This window comes from Haliotis cracherodii, unplaced genomic scaffold (assembly GCF_022045235.1).
Source record: "Haliotis cracherodii isolate W230 unplaced genomic scaffold, xgHalCrac1.p SCAF_22, whole genome shotgun sequence".
NCBI classification, from domain to species: domain Eukaryota; kingdom Metazoa; phylum Mollusca; class Gastropoda; order Lepetellida; family Haliotidae; genus Haliotis; species Haliotis cracherodii.
The window spans coordinates 9,003,466-9,028,687 of NW_027266278.1; the positions used below are offsets into that span (position 1 = coordinate 9,003,466).

At 40.3% G+C, this 25,222-nt stretch overlaps 1 protein-coding gene across 5 annotated transcripts; it reads left to right on the forward strand.

The window, feature by feature from the left end:
• The first annotated feature begins 5,728 nt into the window (after positions 1 to 5,728).
• Positions 5,729 to 22,164, forward strand: LOC139471176 (uncharacterized). Of its 5 annotated transcripts, none has more exons than XM_071253456.1 (2): positions 5,729 to 5,994; positions 21,122 to 22,164. In XM_071253456.1, exon 2 carries the CDS (start codon positions 21,123 to 21,125, stop codon positions 21,897 to 21,899), a length of 777 nt encoding a protein of 258 aa, XP_071109557.1. In that variant the 5' UTR covers positions 5,729 to 5,994; position 21,122; the 3' UTR covers positions 21,900 to 22,164. The 5 variants fall into 5 exon arrangements, with proteins under 5 accessions (XP_071109557.1, XP_071109556.1, XP_071109558.1 ...); XM_071253455.1 differs by lacking the exon at positions 5,729 to 5,994 and adding an exon at positions 8,769 to 8,896; XM_071253457.1 differs by lacking the exon at positions 5,729 to 5,994 and adding an exon at positions 8,769 to 8,892.
• Positions 22,165 to 25,222: the final 3,058 nt, after the last annotated feature.

Sequence of the window (25,222 nt, forward strand, 5' to 3'; positions counted from 1 at the left end):
TAATATTTAGATCAGTGTGATATTCAGCTAAATAACATAGACAGTTTGGCGTGGAAAACTAATACGCATATTCGAATATTGAATACCCGTGTTCTGAAGTCCCTCAACCCTCATTTTGGCACCCTGTTTTTCCACAATTATTTTCCATTAAATACACAATCACGCGGCGAAAGTCGGTCATTATCAAATAATAATCATTAACCTAACAAGAAATGTCAGTTTTGTAATATTTCATGTTCGAATAACCCGCGGTGACTCGAGTTAGAATGTGTCCGAGTTAGAATGTGACCGAGTTAGAATGTGTCCGAGTTAGAATGTGTCCGAGTTAGAATGTGTCCAAGTTAGAATGTGTCCGAGTTGAATGTGTCCGTAGCACCCCATTGCTGGTCGTAAAATGGCTGCAGACTTGGGCAACCTGTTTGCTGGTCAGTTGGCTGGTCAACCCAAGCCTTGTGCAAGATAAACGTTTTGGAACTAATTTTGTACTACAAATGTCAATCATGGAAATCATTTCCGTCACTATCCAATGGTATATAATCTGAATCTCGAGATTCATGATTTTAAATGTTATTTTTTTCAAAAATATATTCACGCACGCCCACGTCTAAAGTATGGAACATGATTCAGAAATTTGAAGGTAAGGGTTCAAAATCCAGCATCCACCATCTTACAAACGGGGTTGAACTATTGACTGATAAATCGGATATTGCCCATAAACACTTTGGCTAAACATTCTTCCTCTTCAAATTAAATACCAAATTCTGAAAACAGCAAGAAAATTATTCATTTTAATTCAGATAATGGGGAAGATTATAATCAAATATTTTCCATTCATAAGCTCCATACTGCCCTTGGGCCAAGCTCAGGGTACTGCAGCAGGGGCTGATAACATACATTATCAACTTCTGAATCATGTTTAGAAACACTGTTGAATATTTTTGATGAAATGTGGTCGTCAGTAAATTTTCCATCTTTCCATGCTAAAGTTGTTTCATTACCTAAACCTGGACGTGATCATACTGAACCTTCAAATTTCAGAGACTAGTTGCGTTTGCAACGCCATGGAACGTATGATCAATAATCGACTAGCTTGGTACTTATAATCTATAATCTAATACAAATATCCAATGTGGTTTCCCTGGAAATAGAAGTACAATCGATCATTTACTACGTTCAGAATCCTTCGTTCCTTTATCATTCTCAACTCCCCGGGGAGTATACGTATATGACATTATCTTTACATTACATCACCACATTTTCTTCAAATCAATCTTATCCTGTCTACAACAGCGTTTTAATCCCTTTTATGGGGAACGTTACCTAAACGAATCTTCTCTTTTTTTACCCTCTTGGAATAAGGATAAAAAACTAATATTTCTGTTGCAAATATAAACCTTGAAAATATTTCTCTTTTCCGCCTTTTATATTCACCTTCTTGGCAACTGGTAAAGCAAGAGGTAGACCTGACAAAACTAAAGAAATCAGATATCAAACTAATATATCAACAGGAATATAATCAACTGAAAAATAAATATGATACATACAAACTATATTACAGATGGATCCAAGGATGGATGTGATACATACAAACTATATTACAGATGGATCAAAGGATGGATGTGATACATACAAACTATATTACAGATGGATCCAAGGATGGATGTGATACATACAAACTATATTACAGAAGGATCCAAGGATGGATGTGATACATACAAACTATATTACAGAAGGATCCAAGGATGGATGTGATACATACAAACTATATTACAGATGGATCCAAGGATGGATGTGATACATACAAACTATATTACAGATGGATCCAAGGATGGATGTGATACATACAAACTATATTACAGATGGATCCAAGGGTGGTGACGCAGTTGCTAGCGCTACTATCATTGAATCCAGAACCACATCGTCCAGATATCCAGATGATACTAGTAGTTCAATTTACACTGCACAATCAAATGTCATTTTCACAGCTCTCAGATACATCAATCATCAATCTAGGCATAATCTGTTCATAATATTTTCAGACTTTTTCGTGTCTTCAGGCTATCAAAACTATGACGTGTCTGCATTGTTCAAGTGCATAATCATCAAGCTACTGGCCATTACGACATCTTTTTCTGTTGGTTACCCAGCCAGGTTGGAATCATTGGTAACACAACGGCCGATGCTGCTGCAACGGCAGCACTCAACAAATCTGTGCGCCACTTCTGACCCTGCTTTTAGATGTTACATCCGGTGGGTATCAATAATTACGGTTTCTGATTTTAGATCACTACATCCCAGTCTTAACTTACAGTGGATTATCTGATTAACGCGTGAACCAATATTTTTAAATATGTCAGGCACTTTTGATTTACTACTGTTATAAAGTTTTTTTAAACTGAGATAATGAAGCGGCTTCTCCCAAAGTAGAATCTAGCACAGTTCGGCAGTTAGGCTCATAATATCCGTTAGTGTTACGTGTTTCATAGTGTGGGAGATCCAAGGTTTTTATAGGTACCATATCACATAAATTACTTGGCGCTGTCCCAATTTTCGTTTTATAAAAAAAATGCATAATTTTTTAAAGTGTCGTCTTTCAGCAAAGGAGGATAGTCCGGTTTCGTTATATATTTTTGTATGCCCCTCACGGCACCACATATTGTCCTGAGTGCATCCAGCTGTAACATTTCTAGGGACAATTCTTGACCCTTGGTGCAATTATTCCATATATGGTCACAGTCATCAAACAGGGGTAATATGAGTGTACACTAGAGCGTATGTAAACTGTGTCTGTTCAAACGATAATTCAGACTACAAGAGCAATTTATCAATGGGCTAACCTTGGCAGTTAGATTTTCAATATGGCTATACCAACGCCCATCCCTTTGTTAAGTTAGCCCGAGGTGTTTGTGGCTATGAATATTCCTTACTTTTACATTATTCACGAACAGATCAGGCAGGACAGTGACGTTACGTTTTCTTGAAAATTGAATTGCTTCTGTTTTATCGGGATTAAATTTTACTTTCCAAGTTTTAGCCCATTGAGAAATAAGTCATGATTAATTGAAATACGTGTTGGTAATGGATCATCAACAATGACATATAGTGAAGTATCGTCAGCAAACAATTTTACATTACATTGGATGTCACAGACGATATCATTAATGAATACTAAAAGTAACAAGGGTCCTAACACTGAACCTTGAGGAACACCAGCAGGTACAGGTTTAACATTCGATTTGTGTCCATTAATAACTGTATGTTGCTTTCTATCAGTTAATTTACTTTGGAACCATTTTAAGAGAGTCCCTTTTATCCCACACTTGCTTAATTTATGTAACAATCCTTTGTGCCAAATACGATCGACAGCTTTACTAATGTCAGAGAATATTGCCTTTACTTTCTTTCCATCATCTAAGGCTTTGCCTATGAAACCATAAAGATTGGTCAGTTGGTAAACAGTTGAGTCATCCTCGGTAAACCCTGATTGCTAACAAGAAATAACTTGATTATTCAGAAAATGTTTGTGCACATGTTTAAGAACACACTTTTCAAATACTTTCGATGGGCAACTTGTGAGCGCGATTGGTCTGTAATTACAACAAGCATGGATGTCATTTTTTATAAATTGGAATTACTGACGACTGTTTCCACGGCATAGGAAATATATGTTGGGACAGGGATAAATTAAATAACTTTACAACTGGTTTCGATAAAACAATAGCCAAGGTCTTTGATATACGATTACTTATCATATCAGGACCAGTAGATTTCGATGTGTCAAGGGACAATAATACATCCTCTATTTCTTTCTGAGATGAACATATTTGCTGTAGGGGGAAAAACATTAACGGAAAATGCGTTATCATCAATGACGTCATCTAAGTCTGGAACTGATGCTTGCTCTACGAAATAATCATTAGGAACATTAGCTTTATCAAGATCGTCCTCATGTAGCACTCTGTCCTGTTCTATGGAGGGGGAGGGGGGGGGGGGGGGGGGGGGGGGTACTGGCGACTACGTTTTCTTGACGTTTGAAGATATTTTTTAACTAGTCGCCACTAGTATTATATCTACCTAAATACCACTTTATAGTGTCTCAGATTGCGATATTTAAGGAAAACAAGGAGTTCAGAGTGAAGCATCTGTGTGTAATCGGTTTAATTGTACGGCATACATTGTAGACAGACAGATAATAATTCATTAGCGTCTCACTTCTGTACATGCATAAAACAGCTTTGTACAAATAAACATTGATAGAATGTACAGAACCATTCAATAGAATTATGAGAGATTTATAACAGAATATCCCACTGCTAAGTATATAATAAATTGTCGAATTAACATTAGATAAGGTTGAGAATTAATTGTGGTTTTTTTCAATACATCTTAGACTGGTGAGACTAGAGTTCGATGATGACCAGCCTGCACATCTTGTAAAAAGTTTTTTATCCTGTTCCCTGAAACTGCCTTACAGCGCACCTTTGTGGACTTATGTGACATGACAATAGACAGTTCAATGCCTTTGTACAACGACAACATGTGACTATCGGACTCCAAAATTTCATATTTGCATCTATGATATTCAATTAAATATATCGACTTTATTAGGTACAATAAATTTACTACAAATCTACCTGTTCATATCTTCTTTCGCTAAAGTTGACCGGTCTATTTTTTGTAAGAATAAACTATTGGGCATTGAGCGATTATCTCCTTTAGCTATATGCATAGTATAGAGCTTTATCACGCGTGACCTTGCAATTGCTGTACATCGTATCTTATTCAAGCTGTATCACTGAAAGTGGGTGATTATCTGCCTTACCCGAATAGCTCTACTGCGCACCACCTTTGCAATGTAACTTATGCTATTCAGGCAGCCAGTTAAAATGGTTCCAGGGAGGAATTCAGATCAAGCATGTAACGCGCACTCGGTTGTTCTCCCTTCACACTGCTATTGCAACTTATTGTTCAACACGATTAAATACCTGGCTTCTATTAATAGCTATGATTGTTAGTGGCTGTATTCTCCAAGGGGGTTGAAGTATCGTAAAACAGCTGTCCCCTTGAGAGGGTACGTCAGACAACATCATTCGAAGTACTTTGTTTAAAAACAGACGATTTAACGTCACCCAACAACGACGTAGGGTGCTTCAATCATGAATCCTGCATATTTCACTTTACAAGCACAAGCTATATTAATTAAGTAACCATTGCGATATTTGGTGATTCTATTTCAGGTGACGAGGACAATAATGGATACCCGTTCCCCGGAAGACTGGGCCACCCGTGTCCCTGAAAGACTTGGCCACCCGTTGCCCCGAAAGCCTGGGCCACCCGTGTCCCCGAAAGACTGGACCACCCGTGTCCCCGAAAGACTGGACCACCCGTGTCCCCGAAAGACTGGGCCACCCGTGTCCCCGAAAGACTGGACCACCCGTGTCCCCTAAAGACTTGGCCACCCGTGTCCCCTAAAGACTGGACCACCCGTGTCCCCTAAAGACTTGGCCACCCGTGTCCCCTAAAGACTGGACCACCCGTGTCCCCGAAAGACTTGGCCACCCGTGTCCCCTAAAGACTGGGCCACACGTGTCCCCGAAAGACTGGGCTACCCGTGCCTCCGGGACACTGGGCCACCCGTGCACCCGGAAGAACAGTTACTCTTGAGGGATTCGCTTAAATCACCAAAATAAGCCTTGCCTCATGTCTAGGCTAGAAGCAGTCGGCCAGGTAGAGGTTACCTATTCACCTGAGTCAGTGTTTACATACCGTATCAAAAAGATAGAATCCCGTTCAAAGTGGTCTCTACCGTCGACAGCATTGTTCTCATCGAGGAACTAGAATGTCACCAACGGAAGTAGAATTCCACATAATGTGTACATGTTCCAGTGAACGTGATTAACAGCCTCAAATTGACACGTATATTGGATTACACCCTGAACTCTTTTACTCGACCGACGCACGCAGAGTGACAGCGGAGAAATTCGGCTGTGCGAGGTAAGAAACCCGTTTGTGCACTCGTTTGCTTTTGAACGTGGGACTAAACGCTACGGAGGTCTAGAAACGCCATTAAAATATGGTTATCATGTTTTGGTTTAGCTGTTGTTTAACGCCGCACTCAGCACGCGGTTGTCATGCTATAGCAACAATAGAGTTGACTTGACTCTGTGTGTGTGTGTGTGTGTGTGTGTGTGTGTGTGTGTGTGTGTGTGTGTGTGTGTGTGTGTGTATGCGCGTGCGCGCGCCCGTTGGGGGGGGGGGGGGGTGGGGGGTGAGGGGTGTTTAAAAACAGACGATTTAACGGTTGTCATGCTATAGCAACAGTTGACTTGACTGTGGCACAAAAGAACATTTACTCACCTACTCCTTAGACAAGAGCAACTGAAAATCCCATATTTAGTTTCTGCTGGGCATGGGTGGCGCACTCATGAAAAGCGCCATACAGAGTTGTGTCCCTTGATCGTGCCAGAATCCGCTGGATTCGACGCCCCGACGCTGATTCTGACTCCGTTGTGCCGGGTGATGATATATACTCTCTAAATGGAAGTGGGTATTCGAAGATAACAGATGATTACAGAAATACGATGAGATATCTGATGTAGATGTTGATGATCTATCTGATGCAACGGTTATATAAGTGTAATAATCTTGAACGCGACGTTAACCCATTTCACCTCACCTCACTACCTCTTCTCGGTAGTTGGTAAGACACGATTGAAACAACAATCCTTTCCCTTAGGGGGGGGGGGGGGGGGGGGGGGGGGGGTGTCGAAGTGGTTACAGCTTAACACCACTATCATAGGCTAATTTGCATATCACGTGACCAAACTTTTCTCTTGTTTAACGCCGTACTCAGCAATATATGACGGCGGTCTGTCAATGATCGAGTTTAGACCAGACAATCTAGTGATTGACATCGATCCACGCAAAGGATCCCTGTTACGGCAAGCATGGGTTGCTGAAGACCTATTCTAACCCGGATCATCACGGGTTTAACTGCATGTAGATGATTTCTAGTCGTCCGGTCAGTAACTCGGACTCCGATGGTCCGGCGCAAATGAGCAGTAATTTACTGTTTGGGCTTGATTAATGGATCATGGACTTGGGTTGTTGACCAAGGGCGTCCTGTGCGGGGCCGATCTTTAACATTTTGTGTCTGCAGAAACCTGTTCCAAAGTCTGCAAATCACAGACTGGGACACACTGAACAGCAACTTGGGTTGTTGATCAAGGGCGCCCTGTGCGGGGCCGATCTTTAACATTTCGTGTCTGCAGAAACCTGTTCCAAAGTCTGCAAATCACAGACTGGGACACATTGAACAGCAACTTGGGTTGTTGACCAAGGGCGCCCTGAACAGTAACCTGAACGTCGGGTCAAGTGGACAACGATTTGTTGGATGTTTGGGCTTAATTTCTGTCTTCATTGTTAACGTCCAAGACCTACATCACTTTCACATAACTTGGATTTCCCCCCACACCAAACTGACACTCGAAATATGCCTGAAATACTGTCCTAAGTTAAACCCCACTAGCTCACTCACAATATCAATAATGTTATGGATTCGTAATATAATACGGACCAGAACTATGGGCGATCTGCGTTTGATTGAATATTATAATAAATTCAGTCGTGTTTATCAGCAAGATTTGAATATCTCTTTTTCAATGCTCTTTCTAACACCGAGAGGGGCCTTTTGTGCACTTATTCAAAAACATTGGATAAAAGATTTTATTCAGCATAATCGACTGAAAACATTGTGTAGGAGTGCCGTTGTGAATAATGTGTGTGTGTGCAGTGAAATAGTCATGGGGGGGTGACCTGGTTTCATTTGCACAAAGCGGTCTTAGCGTTACGTAACTCCGAGACTCTACCAAAGACATACGAGACAAGTAGTGCAAGTAGTTATTGAAAGTTTTATTTGTGTTCGAAATGTTCACTCTGCTCTTATAACAGGGGAAACACGGGTGGCACAGTCGTCTAAGGCGCCGCAATACGATGTACAGAGTTGCGTCCCTTGGGCACACCAGAAACCTATGATCCCAGTTCACCCTGATTATGTTTCCAGGTTTGTCAGCACCATGCTCGGGGATTTCGCTGAAGTGGTAAACGTCCGAGACCTGCACCACCTCAGGCTTTTCGCCAACATTAAGATGACATGCCATGATATAACTGGAATGCAGTTTAAAGCCGTAGAAAACTCACTCACCCACTCACTCACTCACTCACCCACCCACCCACCCACCCACCCACTCACTCACTCACTCACTCACTCACTCACCCACCCACCCACCCACCCACCCACCCACCCACTCACTCACTTACTCACTCACTCACTCACTCACTCGCTCACACACCCACCCACCCACTCACTCACTCACTCACCCACCCACCCACTCACTCACTCGCTCACACACCCACCCACTCACTCACTCACTTACTCACTCACTCACCCACCCACTCACTCACTCACTCACTCACTCACTCACTCACTCACTCACCCACCCACCCACCCACTCACTCACTCACTCTCACTCACTCACCTCACGGACCACTGGATACTGAGGGCCTATTTTGACAGGCGACACCCTATACAGATGTATGTAAAAGTCCAAGCAGTGTTATCCTTCGGATGACAATGTCTCACACACGAATGAAGCTTGAAGTATTGTTTGATAACAAAGTCATATCCAATGTCGGGTCTTTATGACACAGTTCTATTTTAGGCGATAGGCCACGGTTCAGTAAACATGACGCTTCCTCCACCGGAACATGTCGAGGCATATTAAGGTCGGGCGGTGTGAACACGCGACAGAAGTACTATAGTGACGAATCCCGTATACTCAGTAACATCGCGAAATACTTCGAAACATCACGCAGTTGGCGATACCCCTGCCAGTAGGTATGTTACCTTATTACTGAGTTGATCTATTATCTGTCACATGTTCTAATTTCTGAATTCGCTTGCTGTGGTAGTCACCGTCACGGGGTCGTGCGTTGTAGCTATTTGTCCACAGATGGCGTTCCCCGTCGGTGTTGTTGCTACCTGGTTGACATGTCTCCTTTTGAATGTTTTTTAGTGCATGTATAGACACTGTGGTTATAGTGCTGAGTGTCAGTATGAGTTTAAGGGGACAGACTACAGAATTTGAGAAAGACCCACTCACACCTCTTTATCTCTCTATCTATCTATCTCTCACTCTATCTATATATATCTACCTCTACCGCTCTCTCTACCTCTCTCTCTACCTCCCCCCTCTCTCTCTCTCTCTCTCTCTTTCTCTCTCTCTCTCGCTCGATGATGTGTTGTCAAGGGTGATGGCGTGTCAACGTCCATCACACAATACCTATAGTTTAAGATCGATACGTCTCTAATGGTGACATAAGTTATTCAGTGCCAGAATTTATAAAAAGGACGACGTCACATCTGGAGATGTTAAATTCACAAGCACTAATAAATATACATACTGAGCACACAGTACCTGGCTATGAGACAGCTGCAGTGATCGATGTTGTTTGTAACGATCAATACTTCCGACTTCGCGTGAGAGTAGGCATTGAGGCCAGGAAAGGGACGCGCAATGCAGTGTTCGGAGTTTCAACGTAGGCATGACAACTGGCAATACATACATGCGTATTCTGTATACAGTTATGATACTATCGTCAAAGATCTAGTATTTCAAATACATTGCCAAAGATATGTGTCTGCAAGGTAAGAATAGTATATATATACAAGGTTAATTTTCACAGTAATGTACCATTGATACTTTTTCGAATGTGTAGATTTTTAGAACTAGTCGGTACACAAATTCACCCGAACTAGAGGTTGAAACCAACAAGGGTATAGCCCCGAATCATTTTTCCAGTTTCCAATGCAGTGATTAATCATGGACGCTTCAGCGAATTCTACATGTGATCGATATTACTATACGTGTAAGCAGAACTCCCTCATGTCGTGTATATTTATTTTTGCCAAAATAACGGCATGATATAAAAGATATCTATACCGATATCATTTCAATCTTCTAAACGCTTGTTATTATCTAGCATTCAAAATTTGGATTTTATTACCACAACATAATTCAGGGCTCTTATAAACCTTGACGTTAATAGTTTCGTGGATGATTTGTGCTCATAATTCTTATTCACATAATAATATTTATGACATACTTTCACATGTGCAATGTCTTCAAACAATTCAACAGGACGTTGCAATAGGTTTCGTAACGTTAACATAGATTAGGTGTGGTGGGGTGTGGTAGCACAATGGTCAGATCTTTCACTCGTAACGCAATACGCCCAGTATCGATTCTCCGTGAGTTCAATGTGTTGAGCCATTCTTGTTATTCCCACTGCTAAATCTGGAATATTGCTAGACGCCGCGTAAAACCATACTCACTGACTTGAAATTAGACGTTGAAATAAATTTAATATTGTGTCGATTCTCTTCATACACCACGCTTATTTGATGTGCACACTAGTGCAACTGAGTAATATAAACCGCGTTCTTAGGGTTTTAACCTCTATTTCTGGTCGTAATAGGTGGGCTGCATACATGCGGGCGATGACATGTATCAACCAATTCAGCGAGCCTGACCACCCGATCCCGTTAGTCGCCTTTTACGACAAGAATAGTCACCTTTTACGACAAGCATAGTCACCTTTTACGGCAAGCATGGGTTACTGAAGACCTATTCTACCCCGGAATCTTCACGCGTCGACTGCTTGTACTAGTCCTGATTAATGTCGATGTTGGTTGGTTGTTTTACACCACACTCAGCAATGTTCCAGCTCTATGATAGCGGTCTGTAAATAATCGAGTCTGGACCAGACAAACAAGTGATTGATATGAGCATCGATCCACGCTATTGGGATCGATGACATGTATTAACCAATTCAGCGAGCCTGACCACCCGATCCCGTTAGTCGCCTTTTACGGCAAGCATAGTCACCTTTTACGGCAAGCATGAGTGCTGAAGTCGGTGCGATAGTGCCAGCAAACCGAAGTACCTTGCCGCACTTTTTACCAGGGTACCTCACTCAGACACAGAACACCGAGGAGACTTATCCTAGTTGTATCCCCTTAATGATAGGGTAACAGCCAGTACCACAATATCATTTTAACTTCTTTTGGTATAACTCCACCGGGGATCGAACCACCGACCTTCCGCTCTCCGAGGAGATGCACTACCTGCTGCACTACGGTGGAAATAGGCGACTAGATTGGATCAGTTAGTCAAGTGGTTGGACTTACCTGATTGCATGTCATCGTGACTCGACAGCGTGGAGTCTTGTACATGTTTACCTATACCAGACTATTATTTACCGACAAGAGACAAACCCGTAGTTTAACATCTAGTCTCTGAAATGAACATATCGTACATTAAAACAAACAGTTGTTCAGTTATCTTAATAAAAATATAAAAGAGGAGCCCCGTGACTCTCTTCATTTTCGGACACTGCAGTAATCTAGACTGGCCAAACATTATAGACTTGCATGGGCTGTATTTGATATATATTTGTATCAGGGTCTGTAAGACAGACTTACAAACCCGTGAAGATCCGGGGTAGAATAGGTCTTGTTGTGGACATCTATCTTAGATTTACGGCAAACTTAAGATATCTCAGGGCTACGATAGTTTCAAAAATCTAGGCCCTGTTAGTAGGGCAGGGAAAGATTATGGATAGTAAACACTTCACCCGTGCCGTGACTGACAAAGCCTTTAGCCAAATATAGTCTAATGCCATCTAGGCCTAATGGAACAGATTCAAAATGCCTGCAGTGCTGTGAGTATTGCACAGGACTTTAACGTTGTTGGTCAAGGTTATGCGACATTACGTCCAAGCAATAAATTTATCAAATCAAAAAATATATATCTTCAAAATACAAAAAATAAAATCAAAATGATTTTGCTGAACAATGTCTGTCTGTCTTCTATGTTCCTATGTGCTTAGGGGTGTGTCTGTTTATTCAACAGCGTCCCGGATGTCAGTACAACTGTTGTCTGTTTACTTGTTAACGCCTACTTTTGTCTGTTGTCTATCTGTTTATTTGTTGATAAAATTGTCTGGTCGAGACTCGATGATTTCAACCGTCGTCACATATTATAGCTGGAATATTGTTGAGTGCGGCGTTAAACAAACAAAGTACAAAGTCTGCCTGTCTACTGTCTACTGTTCTCCGTCTGCTTTTTAAATCACTATTAATCATCCAAAACTGGTTCCTACAGGAGATATCGCTTGTGCGAGATCTACAGTTCCTGCAGACCATTGTGGCGTCATTGGTTACCATGATTTCACAATCAAATGACATCACTAATTGCTCTACTACTAAAGCTGTTAGCAGTACTTTTTACACTTCAGACACTGCTTATTACTGTCTAGAAGCTGAAAAAGTTGGAAGAATTATGTTGGATGATAAATAAAATCTCACCCTTGTGTCTATTGATATCAAATATATCAACACTCGTTGATAAAAGTGGAAAAAATCCTCGGCAAGCCTCGGAGTTTTCCCACTTTTATCAACTCGTGTTGATATATTTGATATCAAAAGACACCCAGGTTAGATTCTGTATATATCTATCTATCTACAATTGACTGTCCAAACAATTACCATTGTCTGTCTCACCTGTCTTTCGCCTTTTGTCTGTCCGCCCGTTTGTCCTCCTGTCTACCATTGTCTATCTGTCTGTCTATCCCCCGCCTAATAGTGTAGGGGCGGTCGGGTAGCCTAGTGGTTAAAGCGTTCGCTCGTCACGCCGAAGACCCGGGTTCGATTCCCGACATGGGTACAATGTGTGAAGCCCATTTCTGGTGTCCCCCGACATGATATTGCTGGAATATTGCTAAAAGCGGCGTAAAACCATACTCACTCACTCACTGCCTAATAGTGACTGTCCGTCTTTATTCTTTTGTCTATCCGTCTGTCAACCTATGTCGATATAGTTTATTTTACCTTTCTAAATAGTTTCGGGAATTTTTGCTTTCTCAGAAAAAATACTTCAGAGAGTAAGAGGCAGTTACCAGGGGCAACCATTCTTCTCCATTAATCAGAGGTTTACGTTTAAGGCCGAAATCAATCACTTTCTGATACAATATCAAAATTAAATCTGTAAGCAGAGCTCGTTAATGGTGGCCAGCGGGCCCTGTTTAGTCCCCAAAACGAGGCTCACGTTATTGTATATTATAAATAGCTTCACTCGGTGTTCCACACATACGTCCTAAATATCTGTTCCGAATGAGAAAGGAAGTAACACTTTGACTTTCAAACAAACAACCCAAGCAGCCTTAAAGTATAACATTTGAGTTGTTTCAAGTTTCTTTATTTCGTACTTGTTTAGGCCATTGTACATATACTGGTCCACAGTATCAATTATTGACTCACGGTAGATAAAGGCATAATAAAAATACATTGCGGTATTTAGAATTGTAGTTTGGTTACAGTCAGACATTCACATGTTAAATTTATCCAGGGTAAGATGGACATCAAACTTTTCATGGATTAAATTGTTGTCTTAAATTATCATTGGCTTTGCAATGGTATTCATTTTCCAAATAACCAATATTACATAATTTACAAATCCTCAAGTTTCTAGGTACATTGTTATATCTTCCCGTTTCAATATATAAGGAATGCGAACTGCAACGAAAACGAGCTATTGCCGATCTAAATTTACCAATAGTTACAGCAGATATGTATGGTTCACCAACATTTGAAATAATGAATAATGATATATTTTAGAGCTTCCGAAAATTGATGAATGCCAATCCTGTTCATAAATACATTTTAGACGTGATACAAATTCAGTAATAAACAAGTTTGGGAAATCAACACCCTGATTTTAGCAAACATAACCAAACCCAAATTTATACAAGAGCAACTTGATTTTAGACACCCAATTACATTTACCATTAGAGGCTTCAAGAAACAACATATTGTAGCTCTTTTTAGAGTAACGGGAATCGGGCACATTTGAAATCTTACACCAATATGAAATGCAGCGTTGATAAATTGAGATATATAAAGGATATCGTCCACATTCACCACGGACAGTATGGTCTGATGTGGAAGCTTTAACACCTAAAAACTGTTAACAGGCTAACAAATGGTTCAATTTCCTTGTAATTATCTACTCCCCAAGTTTCTGATCCATATAACAGAATCGGGGCCACTTTAGCATCAAATATCCTAAAAAATACATTATAATCATAGGGTTTCACATTCCTTAGTGATTTTAACACACAAAACAACACTTTTATAGCCTGTAATGATGCATTAGATACATGTTTAGTCCAATTTACATTCTTAGTAAACGTAACACCTAAATATTTAGAAGAAGATAGACATTCTATAGGACTATCTCCACAATACCATTTTTCATATTTAGACAAAACTCCAGCCTTTTTAAACACAACAATTTTTTTTATCAAGATTTACAGTTAATGAATACCTATTACAATAATCTTTGAGAAAATTAATGTTTCTGTAAACCATAGACAGTATCAGCAATAAGAGTGACGTCATCAGCAAACAACAAGAGCAACAACTGAAACAACCCTGGATGGAACTGAACTCCTGGTAAACAGCCTGAGTCAATTTCTTTTGCTAAGTCATTATGAATAGATTAAATAGAAAGGACTGAGGATACATCCCTGACGGACACCACGCTTACATTCAAAACATTCTGATAAATGGTTATCATATTTGACACAAGAAAAAACAACATTTATTGATAGACCGAATACTATTAAACATTGTAGGTGAAACTCCATTTTCATATAGAACATTCCATAGTTTAGATCTGTTAATACTATCAAATGCTTTGGCGAAGTCTACAAATAAAACATAGATCTTACCCCTTTTCTTACCCAAGTATCGTTGAACAACTGACTGGAGGATAAACATATTATCTGTTGTAGAGTAACCAGTGCGAAACCATGCCTGTGATTCAACTAATTTATCATACGCCTCGGTCCAAAACCGTAATCTTGTATTTAGAATGGAAATGTAAGCTCTTCTGAAAATACTCCAAATCGTTATGCCTCTATAGTTGGATGGGGTGTCCATATCACCTTTCTTGTACAAGGGAACTATCACACCTTGAGACCAACTAGAAGGAAAGTAAGCTGAATCGAACATAACATTAAACAATAGAGTCATAAACATTTCAGACATCAGACCATCATTACCGGAAGACTTACCCATTTTCAAACCAGCAATAGCGTCAATGATCTCTTGTTGTTGAATAGGGGCATTAAGAATAGTCTGAGACAATGAATCGAAATTATCAGCTGCAGTATCATCATCATCATCATCATCATCATCATCATCATCAAAAGAACTGAATATGTCCTTGAAGTAACTGAACCACTTTCCATACCAATTGTATGTCTAGACACAACAGACCTGCTGGACAAACGCTTTAGTGATGACCAAATTTTTTTACTGTTATCAATTTTATCAATAATAACCCTGCGAATCTCCTCTTGATATGACAACCGTTTCTCCCGTATGACAGAGGTGTACAAATTTCTTGCTTTTATGTAATTATTCAAATTAAACTGGGTTTTACAATGCCTGAAAACCTTAAGTAAACGTAATTGCTCAGACCGATAAAAACGGCATATCTTATCAAACCAAGGTTGATTACAAGCAATATAGTATTTTGTTTGTTTCATACATTCTGCAGGTTTCCATAAAATATTTGTTAACACGTCGACAGCATTATCAATTTCACTAGTGTACAGAAATTCAACCCATTTCTCAAACATAGATGACGAGTCTGTCGATAGCAAATTGTCTCTGAAGATAGTTTCTTTGCTGTAATTCCAACAAAAGCGACAGCTGCTACTCTTTACACGTGCATCACGGTCACGCTGGCTGGTGTCTGCGTGATCACATGACTGAAATCGACAAGTCCGACTAGTCCGGACTGATGCCGATTTATATGCTAGCCCACTGAGATACCATGACGCAGTTTAACATGAATACCCCACTCAGACACAGTATACTGACTCCGAGCCAAACCAGTCCTTGTTTTAGCCCCATAATGCCGAGCGCCAGACAAGGTAACAACAAGTACCATCTTTTAACGTCTTTTGGTATGACGCGGTCGGGGATCGAACCCCGGACCTTCCGCTGTCCGGGCGGACGCTCTACCACTAGACCACGGAGGCTGTCTCGTATTGCTAAGGCTGTAGCTAGCACTAACTACATACAAATTAGATTTTTGTATCAAGTCAATACAATTTTAAGTACGATTTGTATCACTGAGAATGCTTAGGTAGTTGTAATTTTACTGAAATATGTTTTCGCAATGACGAGTCACATCCTCGGTTGTCCAGTGTATTAAATCTACATTATCTATAATACCCTGGATTTTCATTTGGGACGTGACGTCACCATCCAATCTCACCTATGACAAATTCAGCACAAAATGTCTCTCGCCCTTGAGTTAAACTTGATTGGATGGCTATATTTAGCATCGTATCAGTCGAATCAGGCTAAAACCTAAGTTTTGTGACCCGAAATGACATGAAGTGAGCTGTATTAACACTCAGACCGCTATCAGCGCCATAAGAAGGATATCACACCTTAGAATCTAGGCTGCCCTCGTATGCGCACGGATAAGGCAAAACGAGGTTGAAATAAGAACGATCGTATGTTGTATTGATTACTACTAGAGACAGGTTGTTGATGCCACACAAAAATAAAAAAACACACGTATCAACGTCCTTTGACAACTTGCCTGCGATATAGAAGGACGTGTTTTCGCCCCACGCGAGTTGTGATCATTTCCATAGCAACACGGGTAACGGTTTTGCATTTAATCAAACCCGGTTTGTCAGTAAAATGCCACCATGACAGATAATTGAAGCAACAGAGAGTGGCTTCACAGTATTCTTGTATTAATGATCCAATGTCTGAGAACAGCATTTTTCAAAGGAAATATTTACAGATTACGTGGCCCGTATTATCTAACTGATCCGATCTTGATACCCGAGTCCCCATACATGTGAACAGGGTGTTTCAGTCAATGACAAATGTCCTTGAAATACAGAGTGGGCAAAGTGTACTTGGGGTAAAACATACAGTGAGATCATCTTAATGCGGCCGAGTCCCGTCACTTCGAAACATAACCATTCGGGTAAGTACTATTTGTATAACTGATAATACGTTGATTGATTGATCATTGTTATCTATCACTCAATGGATTTTTTAGGAATCGTGGACGTTATGAAAATAGTTGTCACGTGGGCTTTCTCAGCCGACCCTTGAGACCTGACACCTATGTGAACGCCTGAAACAATCCAAGTGATCAGTTGAGAAACGAACACGGGTTATAATATCCGGAAACGATATATATCTTTTAAAATATTTGATTGTTACAGAGACACGTGACATCGAATAAGTTTCTTTGTACAGCTGCTGACGAGTGGGATATTGTTCCTTTGAGTGGATATTCACGGATACATTCCTCGAACAAGGAAGCTCCTAATATTTATACACATAAATTTGGTAGGTTGCAATTATGGTATTTACATTTTGTTTTCCTTCATTTGAACCGATTCGTTCTTGTTTCTCAACGTCTTGGTTGGGAAATTCTTCAATGCACGATAGACAATGACACACAACCCATTTTCAACAGTGATATAAGCGTTGATATGTCGTGTCAGCTCACTGTTGTCACGAAATTGTACACATTATGCATAAAATATCAGAACTAATGACAGACACTGTCATTAAATACCATTATTATGGATCAAAAGTGTTTGTTTTTTATCTTTATTATACTGGGCGTTCAATAATTCCGTTAAACCCACCATTTTACAATCATGGAAGAAAACGGGGGGAAATCGGCGACATATGCGTCATCAAATTTACTAAAATAAAGATGCTAACGGTATTTCACTTACATGGTCGTTAAATTCCATGTATTATGCGTACAGTTTCGCGACAGCAATGAGATGACACGACATAATACCGCACATATCACTGAAGCATTTTTTTACAGTAAAAACATATCGTGTCAGCCATGTTTGTTCGTCTGGTGGAGGTCATTGTGCAGTCATTACCTGGGTCAGGGTATAGCGCCAGCGCAGCATACCCAGGGAACCAGCCTGAGTGTACGAAGGTCAGAATCCGGAAATGTTGCTTGGGTCCCTTCCAAAGTGTGACCTACCCATGCTTGTCGCAAGATACGACTGTAGGGAGATCGGATGTCAGGCTCGCTGACTTGGTTGATGCATGTCATCGTATCCCAACTATTTATAGACTGGCGTCATATTGTTGGAATATTGCCGAGTGCGGCGTTAAACAACAAACAAATAAACAAACAAACAAAGCGACCTTAGCGCTACAACTAAGCCTACGTTAAAGTATGGGAGTTACGATCATCTGATTAAAACATATTTTTATTCAATGAATCTAAACAAATCAAGAATGCTTATGACTGTTAATACCTCTCCAGTACAAGTTACGTTCATGGAGGCATTGTATAAAACAATACATGATGATAAACAAAATATGTTAATAAACGCAAGTGGTCATGGACAACAGTTTGGTGTAATGAGTAGAAAAATAATAAATAAGTGGGATTTATAGCCTCACGTTAGCTTAAATCGTTTGGACTGAAGTATGTATGAATGTACTGATTTTAAGATATCTAGATTATTAGTTTTTGTAAAATTAGCATTACCATTCAATATAGTGTTAATATCAACTGTCAAAATCAATGAATTCAAGATACATTTTCATACATGTATCCACAAGATGTGCGCTTGTCTTCTCATCGCTGTGTTTGCTTTGTGGGTATGTCTTGGGCGTATATACCGGGATCATGGTTCACTGTAAATAATACTTTGTACATTGCTAGCACAACAGACCTGTTTGCATGTTGTTGGGCTTATCATGATGGCCCAAACCACTCATCCCAACTAAAACCTCCAGATTATCTCGGTATGCATTGGGAAAAAATCCATATTGAAACTGTGTTCACTTTCTAGTTTTTCTAGTTCAAGTGACTATCACATCATATGACAATGTCGCATTCCTTTTCCGGGAAACATCGAAGAAAGTGGCGGGTTTAGACTAACATATAGTCTTGAAATAAAGTTGGGTACATATACTGCACAAAAATAGTTAGGGATCATGGATTTGTTTTGGGATATTTTTATTGTTTTGGTAGTGAAGATTGAGCACATAATTTTATAAAAATATACCCAGACATATTTACGATCCCTATTTTTCTTGTTCAGTATATATAAGGTTCAAAAAGCAACACGAGAGCCTCTAAACTAAGGAATGGTAGAGCTGGCGAAGAATGATGGTACGGTGTGGGGGATTGATGTAATAAATATAGACTTGAAAGAGTAAAGAACCAACCTTTCTCTATTTTTAGATCTCCCGGCCTTAACTATTTATATTCGGAACTGGTCGTTTTCACGTTTTTTTTGTCGAGATATGCTAGTCCGAATGCTTCGCTCACTAATTTAGGAGCGTCGACTCTGATAAGAACATTGACACGACCTCTTACGAGTAGGGGCGGTCAGGTAGCCCAGTAGTTAAAGCGTTTACTCGTCCCATTCCCGACATGGGTACAATGTGGAGAGCCCATTTCTGGTGTCCCCCGCCGCGATTTTGCTTGAATATTGCTAAAAGCGGCGTAAAACCATACCCACTCACTCTTACGGCATAAATGATACGATTTAAATGAAACATGTTAGGTGACGAGCCATGCATGCATATGATCTCAAGAGATTGATTTTTATTGTCATTTCTACACCTGTCTTCACTCACTAATTCATTCACCCAATCACACACTCACTCACTCGCTCACTCACTCACTCACTCACTCCTAATAGGCCCAAAGTACCCAAATAGAAAGGGGGTCGGGTGATTGCGATGGGTAATTTGATTGATGTTTTTTTATTTGGTGTTCATGTTGTCAATCACCTGTTTGTCTCAATTATTAACTTGAAATCGTGGTATAGCTGGAATTGCTGATTTGTGAGGGTTAATATTGCACCCTAACCTGTTGCTCATACTATCAGTCACTGGTTTTGTATTGTTCGGACTCAGTTATTAAAACGAAGCCGTTATATAGCTGGAAGATTGCTGATTTGTTGAGGGTTATCATTCCACCCTAATCTGTTGCTCATACTATCAATCACTTGTTTCTATTGTTCGGACTCAGTTATTAACACGAAGCCGTTATATAGCTGGAATATTGCTGATTTGTTGAGGGTTAATATTCCACCCTAATCTGTTGCTCATACTATCAGTCACTGGTTTTGTATTGTTCGGACTCAGTTATTAACACGAAGCCGTTATATAGCTGGAATATTGCTGATTTGTTGAGGGTTATTATTCCACCCTAACCTGTTGCTCATACTATCAATCACTGGTTTGTATTGTTCGGACTCAGTTATTAACACGAAGCCGTTATGTAGCTGGAATATTGCTGATTTGTTGAGGGTTAATATTGCACCCTAATCTGTTGCTCATACTATCAGTCACTGGTTTTGTATTGTTCGGATTCAGTTATTAACACGAAGCCGTTATATAGCTGGAATATTGCTGATTTGTTGAGGGTTAATATTCCACCCTAACCTGTTGCTCATACTATCAATCACTTGTTTATATTGTTCGGACTCAGTTATTAACACGAAGCCGTAATATAGCTGGAATATTGCTGATTTGTTGAGGGTTAATATTTCACCCTAACCTGTTGCTCATACTATCAATCACTGGTTTTGTATTGTTCGGACTCAGTTAATAACACGAAGCCGTGATATAGCTGGACTATTGCTGATTTGTTGAGGGTTAATATTGCACCCTAACCTGTTGCTCATACTATCAATCACTGGTTTGTATTGTTCGGACTCAGTTATTAACACGAAGCCGTTATATAGCTGGAATATTGCTGATTTGTTGAGGGTTAATATTGCACCCTAATCTGTTGCTCATACTATCAGTCACTGGTTTTGTATTGTTCGGATTCAGTTATTAACACGAAGCCGTTATATAGCTGGAATATTGCTGATTTGTTGAGGGTTATTATTCCACCTTAATATGTGTTGCTCCAGTGTGTTGTATCTTTGCTTTCTTTTCTATTGCATGTATAAGAATGGTGTACCGACAATGCCTAAAGTACCTAAGACACGTCAAACAGAAGAAGCATCAAGTCGTCAGAATTCAATGTACCCCTGTCAAGTGGCTGTTTCTATGGTTACGGGCGAGGTCACGAAAGATATTCGCAGTGCTATGCATTTTCACACTCTTTTACCTACATTTTACAGTCTTACCACGATCCATGGGGTACTACAACAACCGATGTTACCTCAGTCGAGAGGAGATCAACAACATGAAGCACCTCCTTACAGAAGTCACTGCAGCTTTCAATAGGCAAAACGTGACGTACTGGTTGGACTTTGGTACGCTGTTGGGGGTCTGGAAAACAGGGGAGATAATTCGATATGACGGAGATATAGATATTGGTAGATATTTCACAGGAATCACAGCCGACGCACACATGATTCAAGAGACACAGAAACTACTGAATCAATTCAGTGTAACAATTGACGACTTTCAAGCCAAATATAAAGGAAGCGTAGCAGATTTATTTAGATGGGAGACATATGGAAACGGCAGCACAAAGATGCTAAGAAAGTGGTATCCGTTTGTCGAACACTTTGGCATGGTTGAAAGAATAGCCAATTACCTCATGCCTTCCGAGATACCTTATGACGTCATATTTCCAATAGGTGAGCTAACTGTATATGGCGAAAAGATGAAGATTCCTAACAAACCACTAGACTTGCTCAAGATTCGCTATCCATTAACATGGTTTATATCGTTTCCCTATAAATGGAAATGTTTGTTTGCGCCAAAGCCACCTAGCTGATAATTGCATGTTTAGTGAGTGAGTCGGGTTTAAAGCAGCTTTTAACAGTATTCAAATTATATCGCGGGGTGTCTATTCAATTCGTCAGGATTATCGGATGTGTGTTTTTACGTTCGTGAAAAAAGAGGACAAACGGTGATGTATTTCTAAATCTACGCAACATATTTGTACAAACTACGTGTTTGTATCACAGTTCCTATTTTCTGTCATAAATATTTTTAATGCTGGGGAAGGAATCTCAAAGTTATTTTCTTGAATAAATCATACTCGCATGAAGGAAATCGTTTGCGTTTGTATTATGTCATCCTCCCGAGGCAAGGGAGTTAACTGACTATAAAAGTCCAGTTTCCACCCTTGCCGAACTAGGCTGGTATTATGGAGTTACATTTTGGCTGGACTAACGAGTCTATGCATAGTCCAATCAAAATCGCGCACCGAAATCGAAATCCGGTTCGTAAACTGTCTCGCAGATTTCGGTCGATTGATTATTTGCAAAGAAGGTGCACCACCAACTCGTTGTCAACAGATACTTTCCAAACTTTTACATGTTTTTAATAAAGGTACCAGCGTGATCGGATGCACTTCTCGATGTAAGACCCGTTTTATCACAACATAGAACTTGATTATCGATCACATCGTCTTGACTGGGCGCCACCGTTTTGTTAGAAACAAATGCAAGTGATGAAATCTGATTGGTCCATGAAGAGGCTTAAAAGGGACATAACTCGTAATAACCACTGGTGGCGCTGTCTTCTTTAAGATTAGGGGGTCAAAGATCTTTCACGGGTAATCATACTGTTCTCAGATCCAAGAGATATGTATCAGAGTAAAATATCTGATTTAAATGTGTTTGTTTTTTACCGCCACTAAGCAATATTCCAGCTATATGACGGCGGTCTGTAAATAATCGAGTCTGGACCAGACAATCCAGTGATTAATATCATGAGCATCGATCCACGTAATTGGGATACGATGACATTCATCAATCAAGTCAGTGAGCCTGACCACCCGATCCCGTTAGTCGACTCTTGGGACAAGCAGTCACCTTTTACGACAAGAATGAGTTGCTGCAGACCTTTTCTACCCCGGATCTTCACGGGTCCCACGCTCTTTGGGATACGATGACATGCATCAACCAAGTTAAGTAGCCTGACCACCCGACCCCGTTAGTCGCCTCTTACGACAAGCATAGTCGCCTTCTACGGCATGGGTTGCTGAAGAATCTACCCCGGAATCTTCACGGGGCATAAGAGAGACTAACAGGTCACATGACATGCGCAAACCAGGAGTGCGGGGGTAAGCATCCCCATTTTTTAATCTTATTGGTTGATTTTTTTTAAAGTTTTAAAGCAAAAGCAACCAAAAAGGAAGTACCATAAACAATCAAGTGTGTTATTTTTAACCCTGGTCAAGTTTCTCAGAAGCTAAATGCGTTCGTCCTCGACGGCAGTCAACGCCGAATTCCTTTAAATGTTACTGTGACCGCCTCCGTGGTCTTGTGGTAGAGCGTCCGCCCGGAGAACGGCAGGTCCGGAGTTCGATCCCCGGCCGCGTCATACAAAAAGACGTTAAAAGATTGTACTTGTTGTTACCCTGTCTGGCGCTCGGCATTAAGGGGCTAAAACAAGGACTGGTCGGCTCGAAGTCAATATACTGTGTCTGAGTGGGGTATTCATGTTAAACTGTGGCATGGTATCTCAGTGAGATAGCACTATAAATCGCATCAGTCCGGACTAGTACAAGCAGCCACACACACACATATACACACACACACACACACACGTATATGCACGTCGCTATATAAGTACAATAATCTTGGACGCGACGTTAAACTCCATTTCACCTCACCTCACCCTGTGTTATCTGATTGAAACGTCTGATTTTTATGCCGATATGGCTCAGAACTATCAGAACTTGTTTGACACAAGCAATCCTCTATTTTCAAAGGCCAATGGTACTTGAAAAGAATAAGTAGGAGACTGTCTTTTGGAATCTTTTGTAGGACTTAAACCCAAACTTTATTCACACTCTTATGCGGTAAAGGAAAAACAGCCAAGGGGGTCAGCAAAACCTTCATAAAAAAACAATTGAGACATTGCATGTACAAAGAGTGTTTGTTTTGTCAAAACAATTTAGAAACAACATGAAAGAAATTCAGAATCAAAATCATCAACTCTAGAATGTTGGAATACAGAGGTCAGTTTGAGTCCATTCGATGGTAAGCGTTGGGTGTTGGACGATAAGATACATCCTTTACCTCATGGTCACTATAAAATCCAGTCTCATTCAGTCTGGTGAAACCATTCCATACCTTTCACTGAGTTTATACCGTGTATTAATGCTTTACTCATGGGTACAGAAACAGATGTTAAGTATAAACTAGTTTTCCAATTGAGCTGATCTACATTTTGTTTGTATTTAATGATTGGTCAATGTTATTGCTGTGTGTACTCGACTGTTTTGAATATGTGTGAAATATATTTATTTGAATGATTTATTGTCAATAAATGTATTAAACATGATCTGTTATTTATTTCTGAAAGGGAGTGCATTTAATCCTACAATTTTGAAGTTCCTCGAGGTTGAAACAGTATCATTCACAGGTTTACATAACCGCAAGGGTTGATTCTAGATCTTGACCAATGTTAAATTATGACTCAGCTATCTCAATCAATTCCTTTACCACAAAACTGTCAACACAAATTTAATTTCATAAAAAACATGGAATCAAATTTCAAGACAATAGTATCTCACAACAGTGTACACGGCAGGTTATTGCTCAGTGTCTATATCATCATCAACATCTGACATTCACGCTATAGATATTCAGCCTCAGAAAGATCTATGTGAGCTTAAATCTCTTTGACAACAGGTTTCATCCACTGGCTGATTTTAATGGAGAGTTCCTTCGGGTCTTTATAGGGGTCAGACCCGTGAGTGAGTTGTGTATTCCAGTCATATCACGGCGTGTCCGCTTAATGTGGGAAGAAAGCCCGAAGTGATGCAGGTCTCAGACGTTTACCACTTCGGTGAAACCCACGAGCACGGGTTTGGTGCTGACAAACCTAGAAACATAATCAGGGCGAACCGGGATTCGAACCCACAATCATAGGTTTCTGGCGTTCCCAAGGGACGCAACTCTGCACAGCGAATTGCGGCGCCTTAGACGACTGGGCCATCCCTGACCCCGTCAGACCCGTGAAGATTCCGGGGTAGAATAGGTCTTCAGCAACCCACACTTGAGTAGTATAGTCTAAGTGAGCAGAAGGTAGTTTTGGTTGAGGGAGGTTGAGGAAAATAGGGAAGGTGATTGGCTGATCCAA

Bases quoted from the DNA above. Each gene is read 5' to 3' on its own strand.
- LOC139471176 (XM_071253453.1), top strand. From the start codon at position 9,576: ATGCAGTGTTCGGAGTTTCAACGTAGGCATGACAACTGGCAATACATA. The intron at 9,707-21,121 runs GTAAGAATAGTA...TGCATGTATAAG, and splicing joins CAAAGATATGTGTCTGCAAG to AATGGTGTACCGACAATGCC.